The following is a 14,202-nucleotide window of genomic DNA, read 5'->3' as shown; positions in this document are numbered from 1 at the left end:
TTGCGATTATCTTAGAGAATCCACTTTTCATCATATGTTAAAATTCTATCGTAAAGTGCCTTCATTAGTGTACCCAATCAACAACTCAAAACAAACTTCAACACTTGTTTTTTTTCTCCATATCCTTTCTAAATATTTCATAGGTTGCGGGAGTTATTGTGACGAATCATAGTTTACACTGCGAAGTAATATTAGGGGCCTTGATCAGTGGAAGGTATCGCCAAGCGCGTGAAGCTTGTGCATCGTGTGCCTGAACTCCTTCAATGATGTATTTCAGAGGTACATTGTATAATTTTAAGAGGCACCCATTTCTCGAACTTAGTTGTATAACCGTGTTGACGCAAATTATACTATATTGTTGGTAACGTACAATCAAATCATACCCCTAAGCTCTTAGTTGTCTGATAAAGGTTAGATTCCACCCTTGCTTTTAATTCACTTTTATCAGCTTAGTTTTCTCATAGCTTATTTAAGTAAATTTCGATGATCTACGAAAACTATTGTACACCCAAAATGCATATTGCGTTCGTTATTGCCTTAGACGCTGATTTTATTAATAATCTAGACGGGAGACGAGATGTTCCCACTTATGATGATTGAGGCCTCCCTCTTTAAGGCACGAAGCGGCGGTCTTATCTGCACTTAAAAAATGTCCCATCATTCAGTCATAGGACTCCGTTACGTTCCGGTCTATTCACAAGACTCAAGGAATAAATAATTACTATCAGATGGCACGATAATTGAGCGATTGATGTTGTCTACTGTTCTGATACTACCTACTATATCAATTAGTAAGCACCGAACAGTGACTCAGTACGTCAAGTCGCTACGAAACCTACAAATTTTTTTGTAATCGAAGGTGACTGGTGACAAGACTGTCAACAGTGTCAACTGTCGTTGAGAACTATATCCGGATAACCTATTTTCATTTTGATTTTTGTAGTATGAAATGAAGAACTAAAATAATTTTTACTATTAATAAATGTTTAAGTTAATACAAACGAAATAGTCATACAAAGTATATATTTTTGGGGTATGCTTTATCTAATGTCATAACCGCTACCTACTTGAAACGAAAGCTGTATTTCTTGACGTTATTTTTTCAAAAAAATAATTTAAATAATTTGTTTTACAGAAGACTACAAAATGGCACTAATACTGGAATATTTAAATGATATGCACGTATTTATGGATAAATATGGAGGTAAGCTTAAACTACCCATAAACCAAACCTTATATTTGTCAGAAAACAAACCAGTAAAATAAAATAAAATGTTACTTCATAATTTCTTGCAATACTTCATATAACTTTCAGTTTAATGTCCTTTTGAATAAAGTTGTGATAAATTAAAATTATTTAAAACTAAATTATTACGTGCTACACACAGTTTACTTTGAAAAACCATTAGTATTCTATTTTAATGTGAAGTATCAAAGCAGTTATGTTATAGATATATTAAAATTAAAATTGTTTCTTTTTCAGACCCTCGGACTAATCCATGGTTCCTTATGAGCTCACCTTTACCCACATTAATTATATGTTTAAGTTATGTCTATCTAGTCAAGGTATTCACTAAACTAAATAATTTGTTCATTATTATGTTATATTTTTACTGATTTTTTTAATTACTGATTTTTTTGCAGGTTTTAGGGCCACAATTTATGGAAAATAGAAAACCATATGAATTAAAAAATCTTCTAATATTATATAACTTTCTCCAAGTAATATTCAGTGCATGGCTTTTCTACGAGGTAAGAATATACTGTGCATATAAATCAATGTTTGATTAATAGTAAACAATTGTTTTATGTAGACCTGTGGCCAGACATCTAACATGTATTTGAAATCTCTTCGTAATTCTGGTAAAAATGTGCAAGAATATAACCTCTAATATTCTTAGATCTGGAATAATTTGTTAGATTTTTCCACATCCAAGATAAAATGACTTCAAATTTTTTTTACCATTTATTAAGGTTTACAATTTCTAATATTCCATACCTTTTTTGGCAATACTATATATATTAGTTGGCTCTATGAGCTAATAAGCTATTCTTCATATTTCGTAAATTAGTACCTACCAAATTATAATTCCAAATTGATTTTTATAAAATGCTTTCTTCTGTATTACTGTATTTTGGTGAGAACTTGATAGCTTGCAAAGCCTTGTCTATTTCTGTTGGCTAAAATTGTAAACAGAAATGTGTTTGGTTTATTTTATTTATTAGTAGTGAGCAAAATTTGTCGTATATAATATTTTAAATTGATTTTGATACATTTTTTTAATATGCTCTATTTAGAGTATGATGGGGGGCTGGCTGTTTCATTACAGCTTAAAATGCCAACCTGTGGACTACACAGACAATCCTGTAGCTATTAGAGTAAGTTTTGAACACATGGGATGTATTTGCCCTGCATCAAGATATGCCACTAACCCTCATGTGTATATACAAACAAAGATCATATAATTTGCAGGAATATCACATACAAACTGTAAATAGCTTAGGGTAAAAATGGTTCTATATTAGTTACAGTTTGGGAAATAAATTAATACCTATTTAGTTATTTTGTATTATTACTAACACTACAGGAAGTTGCATAGTATCCTACATTGTAGGTAGATACCATTAACATAGATTTAAAGTATGAAAATACTCAACAACTAATTGTAGCAACCAATGTATATAAGGGCCTGGTGTTGGCAATTGTTTCAGATTGGGGCCGCGGGCTGGTTCACAGGCAGGTATAACTTTCAATGTCAGCCGGTCGACCACTCGAAACATCCACAAACAATGAGGGTGAATTATCACTTTCGTTACTTTATGTTTACCTCAGCACCTTATTACACTAATTGATCAAGCATTATAAGCAAACATTCATAGATCAAGTCAACGCTAATAACTTTGTTCAGAAATAGTTATTAATTATTGAATTAAATGAAAACTTAGAACAAACATCTTAAAGTACAACCAAAAAACAAAATAATCTTGTTACAAATAAATCATATATACATACATTTATTTCCACCTTCCAAATGTTTTATTGGCAGTGCCCGGTTGCTGGCTCATGACACATCCACCTAACTACCGCATTTGCAGTTCTTAAAATAAAATAGGCTTGAGAGAAGAAACAAACTAAATTTCAAATCGCAGCATAACAATATTCTTTTCCCTATTTAATGTCATGCTTGGTTATACCCCTCTTGCTAATCTGCCAATGTAAAAATCTATATCATTTCTGCTGCCCTTACAAAAAGTGACCACATAAACTCACATATTTAACAAAATTACACTTCATCTTATGTTATGTATCATATACTTTAAGTATTATTTAAATAAAGTTATTAGCGTCGAACAATATCAATTATATCCCGAAATAGATAACTACCCTCATACATACTGAATTATCTATCGGCACAACATTTCGAAAAACTTGCCATATTCAAAACTTATCGGGAAAATAATACGAGACCTGTACTGATATGACCTGGCCCGTCGATCTTGATGTAATTTAAGTCATCTTGCTCAAAAACATATCTCATGGCATCGGATTCATTATCAGATCATCTTTAGCTATCATCTCTTCATATCGGCATTCCGATACCGCAATCCTACAATAGAATATTTGATTGTATTATAGAAATCATTATAAACTGTTCTCTCACAACAAAAAATCACATACAAAATCTTTGAAACTTAATAAATTAAATGGATTAGTTACTAAATACTAGTTAAATTAAATCCGTCAAATCGCAGAAGGTCAGAAGTTTTAGACAATCTATTTATAACGTTTGTTTGATTAGTACATTTCTAATACTGAAGGATCTAATTGTTCTGTTCATTGCTCTCTAACTAGGCTGTCATCCCAATGTTAAGTGGTTGCGGGAATCCTTAGACCTTGAACCACAAGGCCAGTCTCATTTACCTTTCCAGATAGTCCTTCAAACCGCATGAATTGCTTTGCCGTAGATTATATGTAAAGTAAGGCCAACCAGACGAGATAAAAAATGTAAACAAAGTTTCAGGAGTAAAAAACATTTTTATTTAAATAAATTATTACAAAGTTCGAATTTTAATCGCTGTAATCTGTACTAGACAAAGATGATTCGTCGGAAGAGTCCGAGTCAGCTGTGTTTATGATAAAACTATCTATTGTATTATTATGGTAGTGATTCAAGTACAAATAAATTAATAAATTAACTTACCTTTTGACGCTTTTTGCGTGGTGAATTCATTTTAGAGCCGCCAGGCTGTGATTCCATAATTAAAATCAACAACTAAGTCTAACTAACTAAAAATAAAGTCAATTAATAAACTCGGTACAGCGAAGGTCTCATACAAAAAGTTGCTACCAAAATGCACTTTTCATATATTTTTTATTCTTAGATGTATAGACGAAGCTCACCGCCCAATTGATAAAGTTGTTACGGGAGACCGTAGGGCACCATAACGCAAACGCGGCTGCCTACCACCTTAACGCTTTTTAATTTATTAATGGACCTTCATATTTGTATGTGATTTATTGCGTGTTTAATTAATTTATAAGATGGAACAGTTTTTGCGCTTTAATAATAAAGAGTGGAAGATTATAATTAAGATAAGATAAGAAACCGACTAAATAATATATCTTCTCACATTAATTCAAACCATCATATTAAAAAATACATTAATTATTAACTAGTATTTTTTTTATTTTTACTGAATCCATTCACAGTAACATGCATAGCTACGCATTAACATAATAGTTATTGCTTCTTATGAATTCATGTTTTTATTATAAGATTAGATTTTTTTTCTCGAATGCGAATTAGCGTCATCGTCAACAGTTCGGCTCAAATGAATGATCCATTTAAATAGTGCTTTCTGTCTGACTACCCTGAATCTAGGCACGTTTTTATAAAAGAGTTAACCGTAAAAAGGTAATCTCACATGACAATATCATACACTTGTATACGATAGTCTTGTGGTCGCACTCTAACGATTGTATTTAAGAAACTCATTGAGTATATCAACCTTAATTGTATCTAGGTAATCATAATCGATGATATTAAATAGTCAGTCAAAACGTAAGCTATTTAGCGTAAAATTAAAACTAAAAATAATGGCTGTACATAATTTAAATACAACTCTATTGAAAGCTTGGAAATGGGAATTTATAACAGTGTAAAAATGAATGTTTCTTTTAGAATAGGCACTAATAAAATAAACCAATGAATATTTTATGATACTCATATTACTTTAATATCGTTAACAGATGGTACATGCGTGTTGGTGGTATTATTTCTCAAAGTTCACGGAGTTTTTTGATACGGTAAGATGATGATTAAATAAGTCTTTTTTTTTAAATCCAAAACTCCTTGTTCAAGAAACTTCAATTAAAGTCATGTTTCACTGTTTCTAAAAACGTTGGATAACTCGAATTTCTTACAATATTAATGAATTTATTTATTCTATCATTATTTCTATTTATTCTATCTGATCAATTCATGATTTTAAAAATATTGAATTAATTCATGAACTTTTTTTTAAATTTTGAAAACTAAGTATTAAAATTAATAGTTGGTTTTCATTATTACTAAATAATTACACATCATTTCGGAACCTCCAGATCCACTCTCGGTACTTTTAATTATTCCAAGCACCGATCACCGAACTTGTCGAGTGCAACGAAGGATTCCAGCTTAACTCACAAGCACAACTGATCTGATTCTGATCCATACAGTGAAGCACAGCTCTTGCTAAGGCAATTTTTTTAGATTTTTTTTTATTGCTTTGATGGATGGACAAGCTCACGCCCACCTGGTGGTTACCGGAGCCCAGACTTCTACAGCGTAAATGCCGATACCCATTTTGAGATATGAGTTCTAAGGTCTTAGTATAGTTACAATGACTGCCTCACCCTTCAAACCGAAACGCATTTCTGCTTCACGGCAGAAATAGGCAGGGTGGTGGTACCTACCCGTGCGGACTCACAAGACGTCCTACCACCAGTAACGAAGATGTTTGCAAAGGCTCAGACTGAGTCCCGTGAGCTCGTCTTCACACTCTTTGAAGGTAGAATAGTCCCTTGAGGTTTCTGGCAGTAGGTAGGCTAAAAAACTAAAGTGCCTATTAACGGAATTATAATTCTACACAATGCCATTACAGATCTTCTTTGTGCTGAGAAAGAAATTTGATCATGTATCAACATTGCACGTGATCCACCACGGAGTGATGCCCATGTCCGTTTGGTTCGGAGTGAAATTCACGCCAGGCGGACACTCTACGTTCTTCGGACTCCTCAATACGTTTGTACACATCGTCATGTATACCTACTACATGCTAGCAGCTATGGGCCCTCACATGAGGAAATATCTATGGTGGAAGAAATATTTGACAACTCTGCAAATGGTGAGATCATCAAATCGGTCATATTTATCTTTTTGTAGTTGAAAACCATGTGATTAAAGAAACTAAGGAAATAATGTTCGTAAATTTTATCACAGGTGCAATTCGTCGGCATCATGGTACATGCATTCCAGTTGTTGTTCATCGAATGCGACTACCCTCGTGCATTCGTTTGGTGGATAGGAATGCACGCGGTCATGTTTTTCTTCCTATTCAAGGACTTCTACGACCAATCTTACTCTAAACCTAAGGTACAGTACAGTTTAACTAATTCTATTGTATGACTTTTTCTCCATCAATCAATCAATCAAATCAAATCAATTGTTCATACAGGTGCGCGCCAAGTCTCCGCAGCCGGAACTGGAGACGACCGAGATCAAAGAGCTGACCTACCAGAACGGTTCGCTAAAGAACGGATTCAACAAAATTCACACGAACGGCACGATGCCGCGCGCCCGCACCGTTCTGCCGGCCGGCAACTGACGCCGCGCCGCCGCCCTCTTAAAGCTAGGGTCTGTCGATCGGATCGCACAACGCTGCGGTGTGCGTTGCGCGGTGTCGGACACTTAACCGGTCTGTTTTCCGTCAGCCATGTGAGACACAGCGTAACGCGTTCTGCAGTACTGTGCGTTCCAATCGACGGATAAAAGTCTTAGCATTCCGTAGTAGACTGTGATTCGTAACCTGGTTGTCGCGGGACGTAACGTGCGGACTCTTGGGGCCGCGGCCTCCGCTTCCGTAGCCCTAGAGGTGTAGTCTTAAATGTGATTTATCTAGTGTACATATGGTTAAGTGGTGACGAAAATGTAAATTTTGTTTTGTCAATGTTAAAGTTGGCCGGACGTGACCGGCGGTGCGACGACGGTCCGTTTGGATTGTTGCCTATCCGGAAGCTCCTAAGATAAGACGAATCGTTTGTTCGTTTTCGTGAGAGGTGCTTCTGTTTTACCATTGTTACAAACTAAATATTGATAAGCTTGTAAATAAACGGTAATTGGAATATTAGTTAGGAGAAAATATTTTTTTGATGGCTATTGTTAAGTTACTTACAGTCTACACTCTGAGAGAATTGTAATATTTTAAATATTACAATAATCCAGTTACTTATAGTGTCAATACAATATGTATATAATACCTAATGAAGCAGTATGTACCTATACCATTATATTAACTATAATTTTATTTTAAGGCAACCTGCCTCTGTCATGTTATATTATAACACTAAATTGTTAAATGACATTATTTTTATTGGTTGGAAAATTTTCTATTTGTATCTCAATTACAGTTACTGTATTTTATTTTATAGAATCCATCCTAGTTTTAATTTGCAATGACTGGTTGTGTTGGTTATTTATTTTTTTAAATTAACTTTTATTTATGAATATCATGTGTATGTTACGGTTATAGTGATGAATTGAACAATAATTACTGATGATTATGAATATTCAATACCTACTAATAATATACACGGTTTAAAGTGATCAATTTATCTCATTTACTTTTTTAATAAAACTAAAATCCTTGTTTTATTTTCTGCTTACGTTTAATTGAGAGCAATCGTCTCGGAAGTTGAGATCTGATTGAGAGTTGTTGCCTTATTATTGAAGTAGTACTTATCTACACAGATTATTTAATACCCTAAAAGAAAAAAAACACGATTCCATATAATTTTTCACAGCCCCAAATCCGTGTAGTTGCAGAATTAAAATAAGATTTGTTGGGCTCCATAACATTTTCTTAATAATATGTCAAACTTATCAAAAAGAAATGGTAAAAATATGAAATTCATTTTATTTTTGTACCATCACAGATGTACCAAAAGTTGATGAAAGCTCATGCGGACTCATGGCCGTACAAACTAAGCAGAATTTAAATTATAATTGCGAACCCGCCTATTTATCAAAATCGGAAAAATTATTCTTTCGTGTCATACTAAAAACTACGATATTATAAACATTAGTAAGACTTTAAAGATTATTATTATTATTGTCGCATCTTTCACTCTAACCGTGACATCATTAAGATCAAATCGATGACGGGTTATAATGGTAGCTACTGACGAACTTCCTTATTTTTAGTCTTCCTTTTTTTTGTACTTAGCAAAATTTTTAAGGTGCTTTTAAATAACTCCAAACAAAATTTCTGCTTATTTATGCAGTTGGTTATAAACTGAAACTCGCCATTTGTAAATATAAATTTTGTTTCATAAACCATGAAAATCAGTTTATGTAATTTTTATACAAAAATTATCAATTAAATATATAATAAAATTAACATTCGTTTTAATAGTTTAACTAGTGCATGATTATTGAATTCACATTCCTTGTAAACTTAGTCGTGGACATATTCTATTAGTGTTATTTGCAAAGTAAAATTAGAATTTCTTTGAGAATCTTCTAGCATAATGAGTGCTTTGGGTCGTAGTAATTTGTCTAAATAATAAATTCAGGTGTGGCCTGTAAATAGCTACACCGATGCGGTTTGCAAATGTTTCAAACTGAGGCGATGCGATGCGCAGGCGCTAGCGTTATTTTGGCGGCGCGGTAACCGCTTGAATCGGAGAATTCAAAACTCGTAACTCACCTGATGTTCTCTGATAAGGACTCTTGTTTTTCAGCGAAAAACGATGCGCGAGCACTTCACAATTTTAATTGTAGTAAGTCTTTATATGAGGCGATAGCAGTTGAAAAAAGCGGGCTTCGTTTAGATTTAAATATTTTTAATATTTTCTTGTTTCCGCGAGTCACTGACATATTTGACGACTTTCACGGTTACGACTGACCTTAAGTCGATCTTGAAAACTATAAAGTAGGTATTCGAAACGTTGGAAATATTAATATAGCAATTAAAAACGCCAGATTTAACCGTAAGAGTAGTTATTATTATTAATTTCGCCTGTGGTGTGCAGAGAAGCGGGAATGCGAATAGTTTGCGCGAGTTCCAAATTTAAAATTACGTTCTTTGGTTATGCATTATTTGAAAAACAAGGAGTATTCTTTGGACCCCAAAGAGGTGGCGTCATAATGTTTAAACTCATAATAATATTCTTATCTGTGTTCAAGATAAGAAAGTCCTCAACAATTTTTTTTTATTCCTTAGTTGGGTGGACGAGCTCACAGCCCGCCTGGTGTTAAGTGGTTACTGAAGCCCATAGACATCTACAACGTAAATGCGCCACCCACCTTGAGATATAAGTTCTATGAATTTCAGTGTATTTCTTGTCTATTAACTTTCTGTTTCTGTGAAGTAAAGCTGTTGTATTCTTTGTACGAGGAGCACTGCTGCTTGAGATACAGGTTTTATCACCTAGTTCAAGCACAGATGCACATTATGCTTGTGTTTCTACTTCTATGTTAATAATAAATAAATAAACTTCTAAGGTCTAGTATAGTTACAACGGCTGCCCCACCCTTCAAACTGAACGCATTACTGCTTCACGGCAGAAATAAGCAGGGTGGTGGTAACGTTGTAACGAAGTAACCATTTTAACTAACCAATTTTGAAGTACTGCTAACAAATTTTTAAAAATTATTACAACACAAATCTACTCCATCATTTACCGTTCTGTTCAACAAAAGTTCGTCCATGTGTTGGCGAGCCTTGGCCAAAATTTGTAGCGGGGTTAAAGATCGGTATTTTTGTTTAAAATTTAATATTATTGTTAACGAATCAACGTCACGTAATACATTGATGGCTGTGATTGGCCAACGATGACGTCATATCGCACGAACCAATCACAAAACAGGAAACGCAACAGTGGCACCAATTGTCAAAATTTAAAATTATTATAACACGAAGAAAAAAAGATGGACGCGCATTTCAATTCTATATTTGTAAATTAATTAAAAATAATATAATGAGTATTTGAAGAAGTAAACGCATTTATTCATTTTCTTGGCCACCTCAAGATACATCTAAGAAATAGACGCAACATTTCTATTGGACCTTCAGCACCAGATCATCAATTAAGTTGAACCAGACGCTTACTTGAGAGACGCATCGGCCATTGAAAAGGAAAATTCGGAAAATCTCACCAGCTTCGCAAGATTACAGTGCTTTGGCAAGGCGTGCTAACCAAAATTTGCTAAATTTTTCCCCTTCGCGTATATGAGTCGACTATTATCAAAGGCGGCAATCTGACTTTTGGACAATGATTGGTAAATCAGAAAAACGAATTATTGACTTTGTATTCCATTGGCAGTCACAAAACTCTTCGGAACGACATCTTAGATAAATAACAGGTTAACTATTAACCTTTATTTAATGCAGGTTTTGAACCGTATTCTTTGAAGGGGACGATTATATTCAAATAAATCTGTATTGACATATCAATAAAAAATTTTTGTCCAAATGTACAGATTGCCGCCTTTGATAATAGACGACTCATATAGTAGTACTCTGCTTTCTTCAAACCTTTTTTGTTTTTCATTTTGCGTACGTACTTTTTTGTTTTATTATTTAAAAACTGTAAGTACACCACCATTTACTTGTTTCCACAATGGCTACATCAGAAGATTATTGAAGAATGTAGAATGAATGTAGAATTATTGATGAAAGATCTTACAAAAAAACGCGCATCTATTAAATGTCGTTTGACTAACTTTGGAAAATACGTGAATTCATTCGAAGGTGTAGAATTAACTATTCATCAACGTACCGAGCTAAAACTGCGGGTGGCAGGATCGCAAAGTTTAATGAATGATTTTAACCTCGTTCAGACTCAAATAGAAGACATTAGTGTTGAAATTGATATTGAAAAACAGTTAGAATCGCGTGAAGATTTCGAGCAAAAATATTATAATATTCTTGCCCTTGCTGAATGTCTGACCACCGCTGATGAAAAGTCAAAAGGTATGATGTCTGAACCACCGATTACAAGTTCCAAAAGTATTAAATTACCCACTATATCTGTCCCCACCTTTGACGGCTTATATGAGCACTGGTTAGAGTTCCGCGATACATTTTTGTCATTGATACATAATAGTGAAACAATTACAGAAATTCAAAAATTTCATTATTTAAAATCGTCTTTGTCCGGTAACGCTAAATCGGTCATAGATTCCATAGAATTCTCTGCTAATAATTATAAAGTTGCTTGGGAACTACTGTTAAATCGATTTGATAATACGAAATTATTAGTACATAACCATGTCAAATCCATGTTTACCATGCAATCGTTGACCAAAGAATCACCAGTGCAATTACGCAAATTAATTGATAATATTTTAAAAAACCTCCGCGCTTTAAAGCTTTTAGGGGAATCTACAGAGTATTGGGATACGTTAATCATTTACATTATTGTCACAAAATTAGATTCCATTACCGAACGGGAATGGGAACAGCACAAGTGTAGTTTAATTACATCAACCAATAACACCAAAACTGTAGTTCAACTAAATGACTTACTTCAGTTTCTTAGAAATAGGGCGGATATTTTGGAAACACTTATAGTATCACACAGTAAAGCAGGCGTATATAGCGCGACAGACAATAATAAAAAGCAATTCAGTAACCAGTTAACATCTAAATTTCATTGCAATATAGTTTCAAATAAACCAAATAATAATAATAAATCACAAGGAAAGAATGCACGTAATTACAGACCCTGTATAATGTGTAATGATTTACATCCGCTATATTCATGTCAAAAGTTTTTGGACCTTAGTGTACAAAATAGATTAAAATTTATCCAAACCAAACAGTTGTGCCCTAATTGCATGCGTCCAGGACATACTGTTGACACCTGTGTGTTCGGGCCGTGTCGAAAATGTGATAAAAAACATAATTCATTAATTTGCGATGTCATTAAAAATTATGATCATAGTTTCCCTAAAGTTACGTTGCCATCTTGTGAACAATCAGCCGTCCCGTCTAATACGAAAGATAACTCGAACGCACACTCTTTTCAGGCGCAAACTACTGACACAATTGATAACATGCATCCAGCGCAACCAGTTTTGCTGTCCACAGCTATTGTAGAAATACGTAGCCAGTCGGGTGTTTACCATCAAGCGCGCGCTTTACTCGATAGTGGCAGCGAACGTTCATTCATCACACAAACACTTTGTGACAAATTAAATCCACAAATATTACAGTCCACTCAAAAAATTAACGGCGTAGGGAATTCAATATTACAGTGTTCGCAATACTGTAATATAGAGATCCAATCACGCACTAGTAGTTATGCTGCACGCATTCAGTGTTTAATTCTACCACAAATAACATCAAACTTACCTATGAAGACATATAACGCTAATTTGTTTACCATACCGGATAACATTGTACTAGCAGATCCGACGTTTTATGATAGTCAGCCGATCGATTTATTAATAGGCGCGGATTTGTTTTGGGAATTAGAGAAGGTAAAATACGACTTAAAAATGGCTCCCATCTCCAAAATACGCATCTTGGTTGGATAATCTCGGGCTCATTTCAATCTTTTACACGCAAACAAAGACATGTTAGCTGTAACTTTACGCAAACCGTTGACAGTGACACGTGCTCATTAGATCAATTATTACGCAATTTTTGGGAAATCGAAGAATTACCAATTAATTTTCCTAAGTTAAGTAACGAGAAGCGCACCTGTAAGGAGCACTTTATTAAAACAACCTCACGGACGGGCGGTTTAAGGTTCGATTTCCGTTCAAGCACTCTCCGAAGTTACTAGGTGACACGCGCACACAAGCTGAACGTCACTTTATACGCTTTAGAAAAAAGGCTGCAACGTAATCCTACTTACAAACAAATGTATATCGACTTTATACACGAATACATTAACTTACGCCACATGAGTCTTGTACATAGTTATTAAACACCACATTATTTTTTACCTCATCACGGTGTGTTTAAAACAATTAGCGCAAGAGTGTGAGGTTCCGTACGTGAAAGAAACCTAATGATAATTTTTACGTGGACGACTTAATTTGTAGTCAAAATAGTATTTCAAGATTAAATCAAATTTGCGAAGGCACTGATAAGGTTTTAAAATCGGCTAGTTTAATTTTACGTAAATGGATATTTAACTTTGACTGCACTACTAATGACGATGTGCAAAATGTTACAAAAAAACTCGGCCTAGCAAGAGATAACGTTCAAAACAAAACTGTACGGTATTAGATGGATTGGATAATAATAAGTTAGATGAATTAATGTTTTACACGCAAATTAAGTATAATGCCAACAATATTATTACGAAACGCATTATTTTATCTAGCGCATCACAAATTTATGACCCCTTAGGTTTAATTAGTCCAGTTATTACTATCGCTAAGATATTATTACAAAAATGTTGGCTGTTGAAACTTATTTGGGATGAACCGGTTCCTTGTGACGTCACGCAAGTATGGGATCGATTTGTTTCTTGCCTATCATTGTTAAATAACATACACATACAGCTATGCTATGCGTATTGAACCCATATGTATAGAACTACATAATTTTACAGTTTTATTGTTTGAATACGAACACACTCGAATGATGCATGCTGCGCCGCAACTTCTTTTGTATACGTTACGAGAGTCATGGTGGCCTATTGGAGGTCGTAATCTTGCTAAGAAGCTGGTACATAGTTGTATGAAGTTTGCCCGATTGCGCGCTGTAACTCTTAATCCCATAATGGGGAATCTGCCTCGAGAACGGCTGCAGCCAGGTTTTCCCTTCTTACGCTGTGGAGTGGATTATGCAGGACCAGTGTTCATTTTAAATCGTAGGGGTAGGGGAGCAAGATTACAAAAATCGTATATATGTTTATTTGTATGTTTTGCTTCACGCACTGTACATCTCGAGCTTGTGACCGACCTTTCATCAGATGCTTAT

General features: G+C 34.3%; 1 protein-coding gene across 4 annotated transcripts in view; it reads left to right on the top strand.

Moving 5' to 3' along the window:
- The window catches only part of LOC101741086 (elongation of very long chain fatty acids protein AAEL008004), a 34,246-nt gene extending 25,588 nt beyond the window's left edge, over positions 1–8,658 (top strand). The window contains exons 1-9 of one of the 4 annotated variants that reach the window (XM_062674893.1): positions 855–1,033; positions 1,136–1,204; positions 1,484–1,566; positions 1,645–1,752; positions 2,713–2,796; positions 5,252–5,308; positions 6,145–6,387; positions 6,483–6,635; positions 6,718–8,658. In XM_062674893.1, the coding sequence (XP_062530877.1) occupies positions 1,147–1,204; positions 1,484–1,566; positions 1,645–1,752; positions 2,713–2,796; positions 5,252–5,308; positions 6,145–6,387; positions 6,483–6,635; positions 6,718–6,867 (936 nt within the window). In that variant the 5' untranslated portion in view covers positions 855–1,033; positions 1,136–1,146 and the 3' untranslated portion in view covers positions 6,868–8,658. Of the gene's footprint in view, positions 1–854; positions 1,034–1,135; positions 1,205–1,483; positions 1,567–1,644; positions 1,753–2,298; positions 2,380–2,712; positions 2,797–5,251; positions 5,309–6,144; positions 6,388–6,482; positions 6,636–6,717 lie in introns of those variants that run through there. The other 3 variants (XM_062674894.1, XM_004931894.4, XM_004931895.3) reach the window with 3 other exon arrangements.
- Positions 8,659–14,202: the final 5,544 nt, after the last annotated feature.

Source organism: Bombyx mori, chromosome 22, assembly GCF_030269925.1.
Source record: "Bombyx mori chromosome 22, ASM3026992v2".
Taxonomy (NCBI): Eukaryota; Metazoa; Arthropoda; class Insecta; order Lepidoptera; family Bombycidae; genus Bombyx; species Bombyx mori.
Note: the sequence above shows the minus strand (reverse complement) of the source record. Positions and strands in the feature narration are given on the sequence as shown.